The 21,111-nt window shown below is 33.6% G+C and overlaps 1 protein-coding gene across 2 annotated transcripts in view; it reads left to right on the forward strand.

Annotated features, from left to right (window-relative positions):
• The window catches only part of DACH1 (dachshund family transcription factor 1), a 414,258-nt gene that overhangs the window by 245,264 nt on the left and 147,883 nt on the right, over window positions 1–21,111 (forward strand). The window contains exon 4 of one of the 2 annotated variants that reach the window (XM_029209969.1): window positions 5,302–5,391. The exons of the other annotated variant lie outside the window; for it this stretch is intronic. Coding sequence (XP_029065802.1) covers window positions 5,302–5,391 — 90 coding nt within the window. The remainder of the gene's footprint in view (window positions 1–5,301; window positions 5,392–21,111) is intronic. 2 annotated transcript variants of the gene reach the window in all.

The following is a 21,111-nucleotide window of genomic DNA, read 5'->3' on the forward strand; positions in this document are numbered from 1 at the left end:
CTAAGTCCACATATTCTTTTTTTTTTTTTTTTTTTGTAAAATGGACATAGAATGCTTATCTATCTTAGGAAAACTCAGGGCAATGGGGGCTCTGCAGAATCCACAAAAAGTGCAAGGATCAGCATTTGGGCAGCTGTCCCTCACACTTTCCCCTTATTCCTATCCCCTTGGAGAGCCCAACAGTGTTGAGACGCAAGGGAAACCCAGAAATAGAAAAATAGCAGAGAGAAAGGCAGAGGGGCAGTGAAAGTGCCAAAAAAAAAAAAGTTAATAGAGCAAACTAGCTGTCTTTCCCTATTGCAGGACCCAAGCCAGAAACCAAGATTCAGGTAGGAGGAAGGAGATACTTTAATTTGGATATGAAATTAACATTTTGATTTAGACTACATTTTAAATACTGAAAGGGATCAGAGGTCTGTGGGATTTGTCTTCAAAGGACAGAGAAAGGAAAGATTACAGACTATGTGAGGTGGAGTGGTCAATAGAAAAAATAGAGAATTTTTTCATTGAGACCATTCCTGAATACATGTATCTATTTCTTATGTCATTCTCTCTCCCACAATAGTTGAAGAACATGGTGCTAGGCTGAGGGACTGAAGGATGTGGGCTTGGCATGAATGAGGACTGGACTGCCCTACGGGCAGAGGAACCCAGACTCAGGATGATCTGACAGATGATGTCTATGTGTGGAACTAAAATTGAAAGCCTGGCAGGCAGTCCAGATGAGGTGTCAAACCAAAGGGGAGAGAGACAGAGCCTAAGCAGAGAGCAACAGGATGAGAAATGGGAACACCAGATCTGGCAGAAGTTTCAAAATGAAGATGGGAAATGGGACATCAAGAAGTTTTTGATTTACTGGCACAGAGTTATAGGCACATTTTACACTTAGCCCAATAGCCTTAGCTGGCAAGACTGGTCATCCAGCTTAGATACCACCTGTTACCTCTATTACAAATATATTAAAGTTATTTCTAATTCATAATACAAATCATTCCCACGAATGTGGAAATTATGAGAGAATGGCATGATGATGAGTTAATGCTCATCATTTAATAGTTCTGGGCATCAGTCTTCATTTCTAAAATGAGGGAATGAATGCAATAATTTTCAAAATTTCTTGTTTAAAAATTCTTTGATTTTTATATGACCCCTGTTCCTTTGAAATTGCACACCTGATATGCTCTATGAGTTTTGTTGGTATCTTATAATTTATCATGTTTTAACTATTCTCCATAAGGTACTGGCCCTGAAATAGGATTATACGTGTTATTGCTGGTAAAAATCTTTGTATATACCTAGCGAAATAAGTTTACCATGAGTATTTTTTCAAGAGTAGAATTTTATCAAGAACATTTTTTCTGGAAGAATTAAAACACCAATAGCCAAACTTCTAAGAGACAAATCCTAATCATATTTGATGATAATTGAAGTTAAACCTGGCTTTTAAAGTCAGGTATATTTTAGTGCAATATTTTTTACAGACTTTCTCTTTTCCAAGTAACAGTTATATCAGAAATGCATTTATTTGAGGCACTTAGAAAAACTATTTTAGAATTACATGGGTTAGTAACTGTACAACGTTAACTTACTTACATTAAGATCACAGCATATAAGGTGTCATGTTTTATACAAAGCAGTAATGAGCCTGTACAGTTGAATTTAAAATGGGAATTTTTAATATCAAATAGAAGACATGCAAAGTAAGGATTAAATTTTCATGTTGTGAAAAAGTTATGCAGGTGAACACCTTGTTTTTATGAGTATAAAGTATAGTCTGAATAAATCTATGAAAAGCTCTCTTTTAAGCACAATTATTTGCTATAATGTGTAATTTTTCCTTCCCTTTATGTTTATTTTAATTTTAATGTGAAAGAAATGATCATCCCATTTTCTTTGAAAGTGACATAAAGGTAAAACCACAAATCTCTTGAAAGAATTCCTTTGTTCCCAATCACATGAATGTTGTTGGAACAAAATTTTGCCACCTGCCAGAGGCTTTAAAAACTAAATCAAAAGGCTCACTGCTTCAAAATACTCAAACTAAAGGTAGGCTTCTTGATAAAGACGTAATGACTAGATTATTCTCATCATACAGTTATTATTGTGCAGCAAAATTGATGGATCTTCTGCTACCTTTCACTAGAAAATAATTCATAAATGAAAATGAAAATATTTAAATCACAAATAGTTATATTATTCTTTCATTCTACCTGAAAAATAGAATTGGGTTATGAAATTTAGGGTGTCTCCCTATGTTAGTGTTAAAACTTCCCGAAAGATAAAAGAAGAATAAACGCGAAGTACTTCTAACAGTAGTTAAAACAATTCAGTGTTAGCATGCTTCATTAACTGTTTGCATACAAGACAAAAGTGCTTTCTGATGAAGCAGAAAACCAACTTGGGACCAATTTTCCACAATATAAATTCAACACTCATTCTACCTCTTGATACCTTTGTATTCAAACTACCAGGAAGGTTTTTTATATCTGTCATATTGGTAATCATTTTAGTACTCCTATTTTAGATTCTCTAATCCTTGAAAATAATTCCAGTTTAGGACCTTTATTTCCTGAGAATAAGCTTAAGATTAACATTTACTATTTTTTTAAAATAAATGTGACTTAATTGCACTGACAGCTGTCAAACTGCTTTAGTAAGAATCAATTCTTACCATGTAAGAAACATGGTAAACGGAGTATTAAAATGGGCAGCTTAAACAAAATGTTCATTACATTCAATTTATTCTCTGTCCCTCTGTCTCTCTGTCTCTGTCTATATATATACAGATATGTATCATAATGCCTATGATGTATTATTGCAAATTTCATCATTCTATGTAATATCATTTATTTTGATACCAAAAGAAGAAGAGATAGCACCTCTGTAAACTAGCAAAGGAAGTGAGTGCTAACTTGGAGAAACACCATTATTGATCATTGTGTCTGAAAATGCAGCCTCAGTGGTAGGTGTGTCACTTCTGCCAGACCATCACAGCATAGCTACAAAGTACTATCAGACACAATGAAGACATCCACAGTCCCTGTAGAGTACAGTTATGCAGTTTGGCACATCATCTTTTGTCTTCAGCAGCAATGTTCAAAAATCACTTTCACTTACACAGAGTGAGAATCTGGAAGACAATGTGTCTTCTTCCCTTCTCCATATTCTTTTCTAGATTTTGCATGGGGAAAGAAAGGGACACTGTAACCTGTTTTCTTCATTAATGAAAGTGTAATTTAGAGTTGGTGAACAGGGTGAATCAAATCTTAATCTTTCACAATGTCATTCAACATCTGGCTCTTAAGGTACTGTGAGCCAGCTTTTTTTGTGGGAAAGAATGTCTTTGATAAAAACTTGAGAATATTGTATGAATACCTATTTTATTATATGGAAAGGAATCAATTTCTAGATATCTACACTATAAAATGTTACTTTAGCATGTTTAAAATATTCAAAAGCTATACTCAAATTTACACTAAACTGAATATTTTAACTCTTAGAATTTTAAAATATTTCTAATTACTGACCTTTTTTGGATTTCAGAAAGAGAAATTAGTCATACCCAAATATTTCCTATGGCAATAAAAAATCACATCCTGTTATTTATCTCTTTCAGAAATGAACATCATATTGTATTAAAATAGTGCATGATTCAAGCCAGGGAATATACTCCTAGTATGAAGAACATGTTGAAGTAGTGGAAAAGTTTAGTATTTTTAAAATATGATTATTGATTCAGTGAACTAAATATATTAAACATGTAAAACATTAAATTCTTTTAATATACAGGCATACTCATCTATGGATTTTTCCTGAAATGTTTCATGTAAATCAGGACTTTTATCGAATCAGGTTTTAAATCAGTCCACTACTTAGGTAACATTTTAATATAATGCATTTGATTAAAGTGAGCCACATCTCTAGTGGTTCTGGAATTCAAGCCGTTCTGCATAAATATTGCTTCATACATGTCTATATTTATAGACTACCTTGTCAATGGGGGGGAAACCTAAATGAGATCAAAGGAAGTATTTGTGTTTACTATTTTGATTCAAATACTAGTGGGCAAAATAGCTCCTTTGAAAGTCCCTTTGTTTTGACTTATTAGCAGGATATGATGTTAGAGATGATAAGATAGCGCCTTTGATGTAGGAGGAGCTAAATGAGTGAATAGCTCCATTGCCATTTGACACCTGGCTTGTCTAAGGTGTGGAGATTTTACTGGTTGAGATAACTTCTCTTTAGAAACCAAGAATCAAGCTGGGACAAAATATGTTTTTATTTTTCTGTTTTGGTTATATCATGTTGATTAGTCTTAATTCTTAAAAGGGCCCAAATGATTGGAAACCATAAAAACAGAATCCCAGTACTTGGATATTTTACCTTTCCAAAGTAGCGTTTAACAGTTTAGCCTCATGAAAAGTTGTCCATTCTTTGAGTGCGTGGATGACAAAGTTGGTAGAGTTACAATTAGCATTCAGTCTTCAATGGTTCTGTTTGGCCTATTGAATATCAAAGAAGTTAAGTTCCACTGCAGAAAGTTCAAGAATTCACTTTGTTTATTTGTCTTTTAGAACATTTAGTTCATTTTTTTTAACTTAATAATCAGTTGATTTGATGTTTCTCAATTTAATAAGTATTTCTATGGTAACTATGCATTCAGGTTTTTAAAGTGTTGTTTGAAATACAAAATAAATGAAAAATTAACCAATTGGAAAATAAGATATGAAAACGTCAATAATTACTGAAGATTGTTAAATTACATGGTTTATATTGCATTTTACTATTCATTGAATATGGTAACATTAAACTTTATAGGTAGAATTTTAAAAAATATATTCATTACATCAGACAATGTTTGTGAACTTATCATATCAACTCCCTCATAATCTGACCTAATAGCTTAACTAGAAGAGACTGACTAGACATGTCATCTCAACAGTTATATTAGATTCAACATTGATCAAGATATCAATATTTTCAAAGCTACTCTCACATTCTTTCAAAAATACAAATAGGCTTTCATTCTCCTTTATAATAAAGAAACAACATGTAATGTTCAAAATTTTATTTACACTGGGCATAGTATATATATCACATATATGTCACATACATAATTTAGTTTGATTAAAACATAAATTTTGTACTAATGTATTATTTCCAACATACAAAATATATTTCTCTCAGTGGGCAATACATATAAAATATTAGCTGTTAGAACATTTATCCCATTTATAATTGGCTAACATATAATGCTTTAAAAGTGGATATTTGTATAAACCAGACACTATTCTATTTTAGACTTTGCATGTAACACAGGAAGGAGAACAAGTTATATGCTTCTTAACATGACGGAATTCTTCAGCTCCACTATCACGGCCTTGCGGAGAGGTACTTTATTTTCCTAAAATAAACATTGAAAGTGATGCCCAGCCCAGCCACTCAATGCAGACATTTAACACTCACCAGGAGGGAGGGTTGGTGTGCTGAGCCCACTAAGTTTTAGATCTCAGAAGGGGCTTTACATCCTGTGGTGTAGGCACACTTCTTTCAGTGGAAAGTATGCCATTAAAATACTGCCCTCTTGCAATGACTTTAAACCAGTGTATTTGGAATTGTTTTTATTCACTACACAGCATGATAAGCATTTTGGATTTTCCTGATTTAACATTGATTTAAATCCAATATGTCAAAAATTATTTTCAGTTTTTGCCAAAAAACAACCATTATTCCAGGATAGTTACGCTCACATATTTATGTACCCACACATTTAAAAAACAAAAATGAAACAATAGTAGATGGAAATATACTAAGTTAAGCAAAGAGAAACTGATCTTAACTTCTGTCAATTCCATAACCAATTGAATAGATGATATAAAGGATTCACTGTGAATAAAAAGAAAGCATGTAATAGAATAAAATAATTTTACTGATTAACTAAACAATATTCAAAGAGATTATTTTGGCATCATGGAAGCACATTCTCAATGAAAACATTGTGCGTTGTATTATTAACTCATAGCATATCATCTCCATTTCTGCCTCCCTAGATTTCTACCCCACCATGGGATAGAAACAATGTGGACTCACACATTTATTATATTAATTAGAAATCACTACCTAATATAATTATTCTGGCAAGCACATGGTGAGTACTGAAAATATTATTGAGAGAATTTCTCCATTTAACTCCGGTGTTAAAAAGATTTGCATGTCTAAAACTGCCTTGATTAGATATTGTTTTTGATGACTCTGCTCAGTGTTTTAGTATATGCACATTAAGCATGAGGACTTTTAGCACGTCTGAAGTAACATCTGCTCTGTCTTTTTGTTGCTGGGTTCATGGTATAATTATCTCTATATTTCACCAAATACAATTTTGCTCCCATGACGGACAAAGCAGCATGAAGAAAACATAAATAATTGCAGATTAGAGAAACAGAAGGCAAAGTGGGTGTAGATGGCTTTGATAAAAAAGGGTTAAGGAGAATAGAAGGTCAGCTCATTATTAAGAAAAAAAGGGAGGCAGTTAAAAGTAGATAGGGTCTTTGTAATTAAAGAAAACACACACAGATTTTTCTTTTAACAATGTTTCCTATTTGGCCAAATAGTTTAGTGACTTGCAGTGTTGTAGTTTGTTTTGTATTTATTTAGAAAACCCTTTAAGAAATATCCATGCTTGGATACACAAAACAAAATTTAATTATTAGAGGAAATGTTGGGAAGATATAGGAGGTTTTGTGTTTAGTTTCCCAGAGTGTAAAACACTCTTTTTTTGACAGTACCACTTTTTTTTTTAAACATCTTTATTGGAGTATAATTGCTCTACAATGGTGTGTTAGTTTCTGCTGTATAACAAAGTGAATCAGCCATACATATACATATATCCCCATATCCCCTCCGTCTTGCGTCTCCCTCTTACCCTCCCTAGAGGTTACCCTCTAGGTTGTAACCTCATAATCCACTTTCACTGTGCCTTCAAATAACTATTAGTCAATATATTTGCGTGAGGTAATAGTATTCCCTTCGTATTAGATTCATGTTAAATTTGGGACTATTTACTGTATGAAATATCTGACTGTTTAGCATTGTACAAATTATGTAAAATAATATTATATAATTTACACAACATACATAAAAGAGCCAAATGTTGATATAGTATGTTTTGGCAACTGACAACAAAATTTATTGTACACTTTCTTAAAATATTCTGTAGGTTTGGTGATTGCATTAGCTTCACGGGTGTGAAATGCCATTTTCCTCATCTTTTACTTTTAGACTACAAACCATAAAGCATTTTGAAATGATAATATGGTATCACTTTGGCACTTAACTTTATTTGTATCATAAAAAGTCCTCAGAAGTCTTTAAAAACAGCAATAATGTTCTGTTTTTGTTTCTTTAGAAAAAAGATGGAGGAAGGAGATTCTGATCTAACAGGTACTCACCAAGTAGTGTAAAATAGGTGAAAATGTCAAAACATATTTCCTATTCCATTCTATATCTGAAGCACAAAATTCATATATCAACTTGAACAATTACAAGACAAATAAAAAAAGAAAATCCAGAAAGCAAAACAAAGTTAGTAATAAATTACTATGTAGTATGATGTTGAAGGACAGTTTAAAAGATAAGTATGCAATACAACATAAATAATTTAAAAAATAATATATTCTTCCCATGATGTGTTTTTCTATTGACGAAAGGGAGACAAAATATTTCTGTTTTAGTGGTTTTCACCTAGATGGCAGGCTTATCAGATATTAATCACTCTGATAATGCCTGGGAGACTCCCATCGCCCTGTGGATTCCAGAAGTTCTTACCAGCTTGCCTCAGGCAGGCAAAAAGGTTGTAAAATGGGCAGAGGCATTTGTAAATAAACCACTTCCAGAAAAGTGCCATGAACCAACACTATGTTATTTGCCTACTAATTCTTTGAACTGTGCTGGATTAATAGAGAGTATAAGCTAAAACTACTTTGGAACATATGTGATTATTTAAATTGGATTTTTCCTGGAATCATGGAATCTGAGTCAAAGGGACCATATAGTTCAGGTAGTTCAAAGTTTTTCAATCCTAACAGCACATTAGAATATTCTGAGGTGCGAGGGGTGTCTTAAAAAAATACCTGGACTTACTTCAAACCAGCAAGATCATAATCTCTAAGAGTAGGATTCTATGTATTTTTTTTTTAAGTTCCAGTTGATTCCAATAAAAAGCCAGTTTTGAAAATTACTGAATTCTAGTCTAATTAACCTTTCATGATTTGAGGCCCCTTTACATGTGTTTGTCAGTATAAACTTGAAAACCATTAGTTATCTCATATCCATTACACAATTCCAACTGTGGAAAACTTTTGACTATTAAAAGTGTTTATATAATTTATACACAATGACCATTCTGAACATAACAGCCTTTTAGATATTTGTATGTGACATGGATTCCTGGATCCTCATTTTATGGCTTCATAATGATAAGTGCAAGCAAATCAAAATCATGTGGAAAGTTTGTATTAAGCTAAATATATCCACCTATACCTCAAGATTTGGGCAAGTATAATTTGAAAAGCTAGAAACATTTTCCAGCCAAATTAGCTTCTATGACCATTATTTGTGAATGAATATCTTTTGTACATGCTTTGCAGTATTTTGAAGAGAAGCTCTGAAATTTGTTTTGACTTGACCAAGCTAGTGAATAGAAGGATTTGAATCTACCAGTTTTGATTTTGAAATCTATATTCTTTCTACATCAGTGTGTTTCTCATTGGTCATAGGTAATCAAGCATATCTGAATCTTTTAGTTACACTATTTTTGGTGACAAATGCACAAATAATCATATTTTCTCCTTCTGTGGTTTCAAATAACTGATTAAGATATTGAGATATTGTCATATGATTTTTTTTGGCCCTACTCCTTAATGCCACTGACCATGATTTGATACTCAGAATGGAAGTTATAATAAAGAGTTTTATTTGCTTTCTCACTTCATATATTTTGTATTTTTTATTATTCAAACCCTTTTTCACATTATATTTCAGTCCTCTAAATTTCCTTATTTGTGTGTGTGTGTGTGTGTGTGTGTGTATAAAGAAGTAATACAACGAATCTGAAAGTTGTTATTTTTACACACACACAAATAAGATGTTTAATATTGGCATAATTAGTATGGAATCAATGAGTATGACCATTTTCACATTAATAAAGTTACTGATTCAAAATAACATAAATACAGAGTAGGAAGGTACATCATTCAGGGGAGTTGAAGTCAATTTTATTTACCTGCACGCGTAATAATACACACATGGAGAGATATCTTAAATTTATCTTTCCTGCTGTACCATTCCAGTTCGAGAAAGGCATATGGCTTTGTAAAATTCCTTTAAACTCTGAAAATGGTACATGAGTAGATGGGATACAAAACTGCTGTCTGTTGCTTTAGTTCAGAACAAGGGAAGGGGTAGCATTTTCTTTCCCAGAAAGCCCAGGAATTGTTTGATAGTATTTCTGCCATTCAGGTTGTAGAGTTCATAAATCTCTTTTAATGCCAGAATTACATTACATTTAATGAAATTTTACTCCTAATTCATTTGATTTAGCTATTCACTTGCCTCTAATTTGTGGGTCAGAGAATTTCAGCAATTTTGTCTGAAGTGGTATTAGATTGTTTTAAATATGTGAATAGTGCAGTTCTGCCATTCTGTTAAAACTCAAATTTGAAATGAATGCTCATTTGTCTCTTTATTTATATTATCAGTGTGAAGCTTGAAATTATAATAATATTGTCAAGTTTTGACTTATTTTATCCTTAGATTTTTTTTTTTGTTTTGCGGTATACGGGCCTCTCACTGCCGTGGCCTCTCGCGTTGCGGAGCACAGGCTCCAGACGCGGAGGCCCAGCGGCCATGGCTCACGAGCCCAGCCGCTCCGCAGCATGTGGGATCCTCCCGGACCGGGGCACGAACCCGCGTCCGCTGCATTGGCAGGTGGACTCTCAACCACTGCGCCACCAGGGAAGCCCTATCCTTAGATTTTAATGATAGAGTTGTGTGGTTCAGGAAAGTGATATGTTTTGAGCTGTATCCCGATATAAGTAAGAAATTTATGCAAATATAGGGAAGGAGAACTCTAAGACTTTCAAAGGATGAGTACCAACCCTGATTTGAGAATGAATAATTTGTCAGAATAGCTGGAGGTAATTTTGTACTAAGATTATTTTCCTTTACAAATGTGGAAAATTAGCAGATTTCTGGTGCTTGGGAGTACTGTTCCCACATAATTTTCACTACTGCTGAAGGAGGGTCTCTGTTGAGTTGGAATTAGAAATATGAAAATAGGTTTTCTATTTTCAATACATGGTAAATGATAGTTCAAGTTGGAAAAGTGTTGAAAATACAATTTTTGAAGTATGTAGTGGCTTAAATAGCTTTTTGAGGACTGGCAACTTAATCATGACCCAATTGAACATTATTTGAGGGCAAGATTTATGATGTAAACCATTTAATAAAGAGTTGTTTATAGACATTTTCCACAACACAAATGCAGTTTATAGAATAGACAAGTAAACATTAATACATTTTAGGTAGTAAAATTTATCAAAATATTTACATCGTCTCCAGTTTTAGATCTTTACAAGTTCCCAGTGACTACAGTACAAGGAAACAGTATTACAGCTACTGCATATTAGTAGAAGATGTTTACCTAATTTTATTTCTGTCCTCTTCATTCAACAAAAGGATTCTGCTCACATTAATAATTGTGTCTTCAACTACTGAGCAATTCCTATGGATGAACAAGCCATTGTGCTTTACATGTGTCAGCCATTCAGCACAACAATGTGACAAGGAGACAGGGAGAGTGATGGTCATGTCCTCACCTAGGAGGTAACTGAGACACCAAGAGGTCAAACAAATTCCCTGATGTCATACACTTGGACGTGGCTGAGCTAAGATTTGAAACCTGATTGGTTGCCAAAGTCTGCACACCCAGCAGGGTGAACTGGTGGCAGTGAAATCATGAGAGAGGTGGGGAAGAGACTGGGGAGGGCTTTTCCAATAATGTTTGTCCCTACTGGGAAAAAAAAATATGTACGTTTAAACTTCTGCGGCAAGTGGTAGGTATTACACCACATTAGTGTACAAATACGCATAGTGTTGTTTTATAATAGAGAATACCACCTCAAACAAGTGCCATGAGATTCTAGGTCAGTAAGGCCCTTAAAACTTGCTGCATCACAAAAATGATACCTTACTAGACTAATTAGAGAAGTTAACCAATATAAATAAATTGGGAGTGACTGGTTGATTTCAGTGACATTTATTATTCAAAATACCAGTTTTCCTTAAGCTTGATTTTAGATTTAATTTTTAATCTTTTGGAATTGAAAATAAATATTAAATTTAAATGTAATGTTGTTGAACCCTCCTTTTATGTCCCCCTCCTAGTGCCGCAACCTTTCCTTCAAAGATCTAGCTACCTATTTAGCCACAAAGTTTTCTATTTATTTATTTTTTGCAGATCTGTAAATTCAAACTTGCTGTTTCCTCTGCCAGTGATGTCACTTTTCCTTCATTAGACTACATTTCTAATGTTCTCTTTTCTATGGAGAACTTCCCCACTCAAGAGAGCATGCACTTGACCTAGAGTGCCTTGTTCATACCTGGAAATGGCAAATGAAGATGTATCCCTAATACAACATAATGAGACAATTTTACTCTTTGAGCTTCATGATGCCATTGTTTCGATTTTCACAAAACAACATAGTCTTCCTTCTGTCATTCATTTCTTTGTATACTTTCTAAAATTCACATAGATTGCAGTTATTATAAGCACAATGCATTGAACCGTATATATGAAGACAGTGTGTATAAACCATACATTTCTGCTTTGTTTCTCAGATCCTCAAAATGTATAAACACTATGGTATTTTCTTCTTCCACTGATAGGCTGTGAGCACCTTGAGGGCCAAACTGTCTCCTCTCTGTATTCACCAGTGTTTGGAGTAGGGACTCACATGCAGTGACAACTCAGTAATTGAATTAAATGAAAAATGAGTTAATGAGTAAGAATCATGAAAACAAAGAAAAATTAAACTACTTTATTTTTTAAGATATACTATTTCCAATTAAAGCCTAAAAAAACAAGGCTTGAAAGAAGAGCATAATTTGAGGTCATCTACTCATCAACCACTGACCTAGAGTGCCTAGAAGAAAACAGAGTTCAAGGTTAGTGTCTCTGCCTGTGGCAAATTGTTTTTTGAGGAGGTGCTCAGTTTGGGACATCTCAAATTTAAAATCTCTAAAAGGAATTCTTGGTCTTCCTACCCCAGACCTGCTCATTCCTCAATCTTCTCATCTCCATTATTGGTAACTGCATGCTTCTACTTACTTGCTCATGCCCCAAATCTTGGAGCCATCTTTGACTCCTGCCTCTCTTATACCCACATCTAATGTATCCCCAGATCCACCCATCTCTTACCCTTTCATCACCTCTTGCCTGGATCAGTGTGAAGCCCTTCTAACCTGATTCCCTGCTTCCTGGCTACTCCTTTGCAACTGGCAGAGCAGTCCTGTGAACACCTATGTCAGACCAGGTCACTCCTCTGCGTATAACTATCTCAGTTCTTCCCATTTCACGTAGAGTAAAATAATAAAAGTCCTCTTGATAGCCTGTAATCTAATGCATGATGGGCTCCTGGCTTCTTCTGCACTCTGACTGCCTTCCCTCCCACTCTCACTGTCACTCACTCAACTTTAGCCACTCTGGCCTCCCTGTCTTTTCTCAGATATCCCAGGAATGCTCCTGCCTTAGAGTCTTTGCATTGCTGTTAACCTCTTCTTGAAACCCTCTTCTCCATAGATCTTGTTCTCTTGTCTCCTTCAAATGTGACCTTCTTTTTAAGGCTTTTATCAACAGCCCTATTTTATTATTTTTTTATATATTTATGTATTTATTTGCGGTATGCGGGCCTCTCACTGCTGTGGCCTCTCGCGTTGCGGAGCACAGGCTCCGGACACGCAGGCTCAGCGGCCATGGCTCACGGGCCCAGCCGCTCCGCGGCATGTGGGATCTTTCCGGACTGGGGCACGAACCCGTGTCCCCTGCATCGGCAGGTGGACTCTCTACCACTGCGCCACCAGGGAAGGCCCCTCCTTTCCTGCTTTACATTCTCCATGGCATTTCACAATCTGATGTGCCATGTAATTTATCTAGCATAAGATTATTCAAATGTCAGCCTCATGGGAACTGGGATTTTGTTGTCCAATTTGCTCATTACTAATTCCAGTGCCTAGAACAGTGTCTGCAACCAATATTTGTTGAAAGAATGAATTAACAAGGGATAGATGTTTTGGAGCACAAAAACATATAGCAATAGTATTGCTGAACAGATTTAACTAAGACAAACTCCGAGCATGTCCATTGTTCTTTAATGAATGCACTGTTTTTCAGTTAGATCTAAGGGTAAAACAAGGCCCTCCAAATTTCTTTGCACAGAGTAAGTGATGAAATAGTTAAAACATTTATTTTCTAAATGTGACATGCTCTAGGAACTACACATCACTTTGGCTCATGTTTACACATTATGGTACTATAACTGCTTAAAATGTAGGAATTTTTAATTGAATTTTATGGCTGGTCTACATTGTTGATAGTAATTTCTATGTTATAGCTTATGAGTTTAGTCATAGAAGGATAGAGAGAAATTTCCATTGATGTAATAAAATATCTATAAAAGCAAAATGGTGTTTCCTTAGTAGGTAGTTATGTTATATATCTCCAAATCTCTGAACATTTAATTATAAAAAACACATTTGAGCACGAATATTTAGTAAATGGAATAACTTTCTTTAAGACAATAAGAATCAATGATGTATTCCTAGATCTATTATATAAAGTATATGTTTTTAAGAAACCATTTTGTATTATATAAAGTGCCATAGTCATATTTTTTTAAGCAGGAGCCCACGACTTCCCCTGAATTTCCTTATTAGTGATACCCATAATCAAGCAGTTTATTTCTTTTTATGTTTAGGTATTTCAGATATGTTTAATATGTGTGATTTGTCAATTGAATCTAATGTAACATACCACAAGAATGATGAAAAGCTGTACTTATATTCTTTCATCTTTTTTAAAAAATTTAATTTATATTGGTAGGAACACACAGCAGGAGATCCACCCTCTTAAATTTTTAAGTGTACAACACAGTACTGTTAACTATAGGTACAATGTTGTACAATAGATCTCTGATTCTTATGCATCTTGTTTAACTAAAACTTTATGCCTGTTGTTTAGCAGCACCTTATTTCCCATTGTCCCCAGCTAAGTGGAATAAGCCAGTCACAGAAGGGCACATACTGAATGATCCCACTTACAGGAGACATCTAAAATTGTCAAATTTATGTTATCGTCTTCTATTCCATTTTTTTAAATGGCCACATAGGTTTTTTTTTTGAATAGATCTTTATTGGAGTATAATTGCTTCACAATACTGTGTTGGTTTCTGTTGAACAACAAAGTGAATCAGCCATATGCATACACATGTCCTCATATCCCTTCCGTCTTGAGCCTCCCTCCCACCCTCCCTATCCCACCCCTCTAGGTCATCGCAGAGCACAGAGCCGATCTTCCTGCACTATGCTGCTGATTCCCACCAGCCAACTATTTTACATTTGGTAGAGTATATATGTCGATGCTACTCTCACTTCACCCCAGCTTCGCCCTTCCACCCCTGTCCTCAAGCCCATTCTCTATGCCTACCTCTTTATTCCTGCCCTGCAACTAGTTTCATCAGTACCACTTTTTTTTTTTTTAGATTCCATATATATGTGTTAGCATATGGTATTTGTTTTTCTCTTTCTGACTTACTTCATTCTGTATGACAGACTCTAGGTCCATCCACGTCACTACATAGGTTTTTAATTGGAAAATATATTATTAACCTATGCTTACAGTAATCAAGTAATTAACTGAAAAATTCAAGATTCTATTTTTCTTAGGAACATTGAAAATTTTAAGCTTTCCAAAAGCACATGCATTAATCGAATTTAACGTGAACCCAGAGTGATTCTTCTCCATAGTTAGTAATAGATATTTAAGATATTTTACTTACTTCACCATGGGAAACGATGATGAAAAATGGGACTATTCCATCATTATTGACCTTTAAAACCCCTTACGTTAGAATTATGAATACTTTTGGCTGAAAGCATACATTATCTTGCTATTTTCTTTTTCTTCTGTATGTTCCCACTCAACAGCATATTCTTGAATATTGAAATGGACAACATTCATTTGACAGTTCACCGTCTAAAAATTAATTTTTTTGTACTTGCTTTGGTTGCATCTGGGAACCTATAAATGAAATTTTGGTAGAAATAAAAATGCCACTGGGAATATTATTGATTACCTGGAATGTGTGGCTTTCATTTACCAGTTATGACATATTAGCTGAGTCATCTAGAAATGAGTTGGCTTCTATTCTTTCAATTGTTGATATAACAGATCATTTAGATCCATTGTTTATAGCAGCTTTCAGATGATCTTAATATTTTAGAACATAAAATATCTGATGATTCTGTAGAATCTAGACAATCTGAAAAATGTTTTCAGAGTATATTAACATCTCTGAATTGTAAGTGGTCACAAAACATTTGTTTGAACATTTATATTATTTTCAACAAAAAGGTATTCCTCCCCTTCTTTCTTAGCTGCTAACTTAAAAACAATAAAAATAAAAACAACCCCCTGAATTTTTTATGTTGTCTCAGATTCATTCCTGGCTTTAGTCAGTCAAACATTACACAAACTTCCATGCTAATTTTTCCTCTCATTCTACGGTGATGTGGTCTTATGCATTACTGTTGTGCACTCTTCTTGCTTCTAAAAATCTGAACTCTGAGGCAGCTCCTTAGCGAGTTCATTTGTTGTTAAATTCTATGATGTTTCCTAGACTCCAGAGCATCACATAATGCTAATTATAGTGCATCGCCTTTATTTGGAATGCCAGTTCACGGAATGCCTATCCTGGACCACGCACTGGGTAAGCCTAGGTGATGCAGAGACTAAAGATGGAACCTTAAGGAACCCCTTGGTTCCTCCTTGGAGGAATATTGCATTTTCCTTATTAAAACTGAGGTGGTCAAGTTCTGCTTGGTTTTCTAGAACTTACCAGTTTTAAATTTTACTCCCTTTTCTTTTAATGTGCATAGTATATTAACTATTTTTTAATTTGTTTTTAAATCTGCTCCTCTCAAGTCTAATATTTCTTAAGAATGGCCATAATTTCCTTTCTATAATTTTATAAACTCCAAATTGACATGGACATTTTTTTTTTCCAGGCACTTCTTTTTCCTTCTCCTTCACTTCCTCCTGATAACACCTGTTATATGACAGGTGCTTTGTATACACTCATTATCTAATCTGTGTGATAATGTGATACTTATCCTTGGTTATTGTTATATTACACATGAGAGACTGAGGCTCACACAGCTTCTTTAACATCTCATCCCCATTTCATTTCTGTCTGACTTCAACACCTGAAGTCAGTCACCTGATCTTAACCTTGACTTTTCTGCTTAATAATTGCTGTCTTTATCAGTTACCTAGTTCTACAAGTTTGATGCTTCATCTTCATCATCTTACTTAATTCTGTGCTTGCTCTTGAATAGGTATTATCCCCGCTTTCCAGATGAAGTGTTTGAGGTACAGAGTGAATCTTTATGCTTAAGGCTGTGAAGATAATATTTAAGTCACCTCTAACTTTTGCCAAATTCTGTGCTTTGTCTGCCACCTCAAAATGACTAATAACTGATTTTTCCTAGTGAGGTAAAATTAAGTCTAGAGGAAAAAATTTCCCTTTCTTATTACTACCTTTTTTTAGATTCAATTGTTGGCATGGAAGTAATGAGTTTTCTGTAAAAAACTTTAGAGCAACTTTTCTAATCTTGTACTTATTGTCTGAAGTAATACTAGGATAGTATTTGAGTTTCTAAATTAATACATAACCCGGATGTTCTAAAAAGTCCTAAAATGTTATCAGATATAGCAGCAGTTCTTGAAGTGTGGTCACAGGACCCATGGAAATGAGGGTTCCCAAGGGCTCAGGGAGTTCAACAGGTCAAAAATTTTTTTTCATAATAATACTAAGACCTTAATTACTATTTAAAAACTCATTCTCTCGTGAGTATACACTTAACGTTTTTTAGAAGCTAGATGATTTGTTACACCACAACAGATTAAATGCAGAAGTGGGTATGAAAATTCAACTGACTCCTCTTAAGCCAGACATTAAAGAATTTTGCAAAAGTGTACATTTTGGGGAAGATATATTTATTTCTCACAAAACATGTTATTTATGCTAATATGCAATGAACTTGTAGTTATTTTTAATCAATCACTAAATAATTTTTAAATTCTCAATTTTCTTTTCTAACATGATAAGTATTGACAGGTATGACCAATGTGCATAAAGAGATTCTGAAACCAAAGTGTTTGAGAATCACTGATATAGAGAGCCATGTATTATAAACAAGACCCTTGACTTTTAGAATCTATATTAAAAAACCTGTATCTACTTACAGTAAGTTTTACTCCAGGATTTTCTTTAAAAATGTTTGTAGTCCATGATGGTAGTGAGAAGAAGAAAGAAAAAGTCTCAAATGAGAAACTTGGAAATCTTAGACATGCTAAAGCATGGTCTCAAGGAAGATTGACGATGGAGATAAACACAAAGTTATTTTCAATATGAAGAAATACTCCTTATGACTTTCATTCTGAACTATATGGTAAATGGTCAAGCTAAGATTTAAGACTGTTGTCGAACCAATAGGCCTGTTGTATATTTATCCATCAAATTTTAATTATTTGGAACGAAGAAACAATCCAATAAGCACATACTGAACATGTAGTATACACAGATAAATCCCTTCTCTCCAGTCAAAGCAAGGTTTTACTTCATTAAGCCATTTCTCCTCTCTAAATATTTTAAAATACAATGTAAGTATGACTTTTACATAAAATCAAGGGGACTGTTTTCCTTTGACCTCTTTGTAAATTCATGATGTAGGGAGTCGGCATTTAGTGATATTCAAGATTTTGCATGTGTTTATAATAGGTTGTCTTTCTATTTTTGATATGTGAAGTTTAAAGCACACCGTGTGGCTTGTGACCCCAAGAATACTTTATGTTTTTTAATCTGAAGAGAAGCCATAATGTTTTTTTTTTAATATTAATTTGCACCTCTTTAGATTTCCACAGTGGACATTTTAAAAATTTATGTGTAGCATAAACACTTCTTTTAGTTAATTGTAGAAGTTTAACACTGACTATATTTACAGCCCCGTAGGTATAGTTGAAAATTTACATATTAAACATAGTTGCTCTCTGGCATGGTTTAAGAAAATGATCTGTGTTCTTCAGCATAAAAGCGCGAATGTCATTTACTGAAATGTAAAGAGGAAATCAGTGATGATGAAGATGATGATCATAATATAAAGCATATTAATTATATTACGTTGGCAAATTTTGTTCTTTTTTCAGTATTTGATCATTTTACATTTAATGAGGCTGTGAGTTGATGTTTATTTCAACATGATGAAAATGCTAGACTCATAATTAGTTTCACAGCTATTTTATATCTTTTTAGGTGAATCAAAACTTTAATATCAATGAATTCAAAGCACATTTCCAAACTAAAGTAAGGAGTGTATAGCCATGTTTATACTTTTTGTAGTGATTAACTTTAGAATCAAATACTGATTTGTAGTGTACAAAATGAGTATGTAATATGACTTAATTAAGACAACTTGGTGGTTCATTTGCTGTGTGTAGCGAAATTAAAGTTTCTTACTTTTAAAAGACATACTATGAAAAGCTGAAAAGGAATAGTCTCATGATATTTAAAGCTATAAAACTAATAGTTATCAATATTTTTCAGTTAATATTTGTCCTTTCCTTAAGCAGTTTTAAGGATACTTAAAGCATAGTCCAAAATTAGAGTTGACAATTGCAAATACAAACCAACCAACACAGTAATAAAATCAATACTTACATTTCCCTTGAGGCCACTATTTACTGTTGCTGCACCATTTCCTTAATGGAATGGCAGTTATGTTTGCAGAAACTTTGTAACTACCATTTTTATGTTTTAACTAAAAGCAGCTTTCTTGAAGAAGTACGATATAGAAATTCTTAAGCTACTGTTAAAAATAGTCATAACCATTTAGTAGTCAATATGAGTGCAGGGAAAGAAACCTTTCTCTTTAAAAATATTTTTCTGATAAACACTGACACATTTCATAATGCAGTAATATTTTTCTAATAATGGCAATATGTCCTTTATGTCTTCATTATGGTCGACTTAATTTGTAAATAGCAAGCTATACTTAAACAACTTGTGAAGTTTAAATGAACATGCAATTACTGGGGTACATTTCATTTTGGGGTTGATTTTGACAGTGTACTGTAAAAAAATAAAAGGAAGGAGGGGAGTAAGGCAAATTAGCAGTTTATTTTACTCCACACATTCGAATGAGTTTCAAAATGTAATTGGAAAAATGATTTACTAATCTCCTTTAGTTGATTTTTCTTTTCTTGCTGTTATGCTGTTATGATTGTACAAAGATTTCCTTTTTTTAGTTATTATTTTGTATTTTTTATAAAAAAATTACTTCAGAAGTGAAATATACCTACTATTCCATCGTATTGTCTATATCTCTTTTTTTACCATACTTTACATTGCATTTGAAATTAAATAATATTAATATGGCGTTTCATGTCAATTATTTTAACAGATTTAAATATGTCTAGGATTTAATCAAAGTTAAAATATAATTTATCTTCACCTTTTATTCTGGTTTTGTCTTAAAGATAGTAATAACATGAGTCATCCAAGATGGAAGGGTATGTTTTACCTCCCAGAGGAATTTATGCATGGCCAAACTTTGTTCTTATTAGTAACTGTACAGGCTAAAGTAGAGAAGTTTTGTGAACAGAATTCATGGCCCTTTTTAGAGAACATGTTTGAAACAGGATATTGAAAATAAAGTACATTGGCCAACTCAGGTCTTTTTACATGATGATGTCAGCAACTATGTTGCGTGATAAAGCTGCAATATTTTCATGACAAAGAAAATTTCATATCCACATCTTTAATAAATGAAGAAGAAAAAAGTGTCCTTACTCAATTCATATATTCCCATCAGAACCTTTGTAGCTTCTCTCAAACTGTAAATATTGAGAGTAAGATCAGAATGAAAGTGGTGTTGCATCAAAATTAATCGCTGTAGTTATTACATTGCCTCATGTATCCTGTATTCGGGCTTTTCACACAAAGCTTTGAAGAGCCCTACAGGACCAACCAAATGTAATTGATACAGAATCATTGCTTCACAACAGCTGCAGTAACAAGGTGCTGCAGCTTTTACTTTAATCTACCTTTCTTTCTGAGAGTTTATTATGTTTTTGAATTTATTCTTTTGTAGATCTGGGAGCTATCTTTTTTTATGGAAATTAATCTTTTTAGAAGATTTGTACTCTCTTTTTCAAACACTAATACATTCATTCAAGTATCCTATTATTCAGATCCAGCTGGCTTTTATCTGGTGATATTTACTTCAAAAAGCCAAGCTAAATGGTATCATAGATTAATTCTCAGGGCACAGGAAAGCTTTTTTAGAGAAAAACATGATTTGGTAATTACTTGAAATACCATAATAAAAATCACAGAAAATGTCAAAAATGTATTGTATAATCCTTCATAACAGTAAACTTCAAAAAGTTGTTTCATTGAAAATGTGGTATTCTAAGTCCATCATAATTTTCATTTCAGTCAAACATAACTGGAAAGTTTGCTTGGGGTTCTAATAAACTCTATGATGAATTTTAGGTTTATATTGTTTGTTCACACAAAGCAGTGAAACTTCAAAAGGGACATTATCCACTGCTATCTCTTACATAAATCAAACTGGAAATAAGACACGTTTTACAATTCAATTTAAGATCCCACTGAGACAATAATGTTGCAAGCTGTGCATTTTGCAAAGTAATATAGTAATGTCTACTTTGCATTTTTGAAAAACCAGATTAATCACACTTTATTGAATACGTTAGAG

The sequence above is a fragment of the Monodon monoceros genome, unplaced genomic scaffold (genome assembly GCF_005190385.1).
Source record: "Monodon monoceros isolate NGI ecotype Baffin Bay Population unplaced genomic scaffold, NGI_Narwhal_1 Super_Scaffold_8, whole genome shotgun sequence".
Taxonomy (NCBI): Eukaryota; Metazoa; Chordata; class Mammalia; order Artiodactyla; family Monodontidae; genus Monodon; species Monodon monoceros.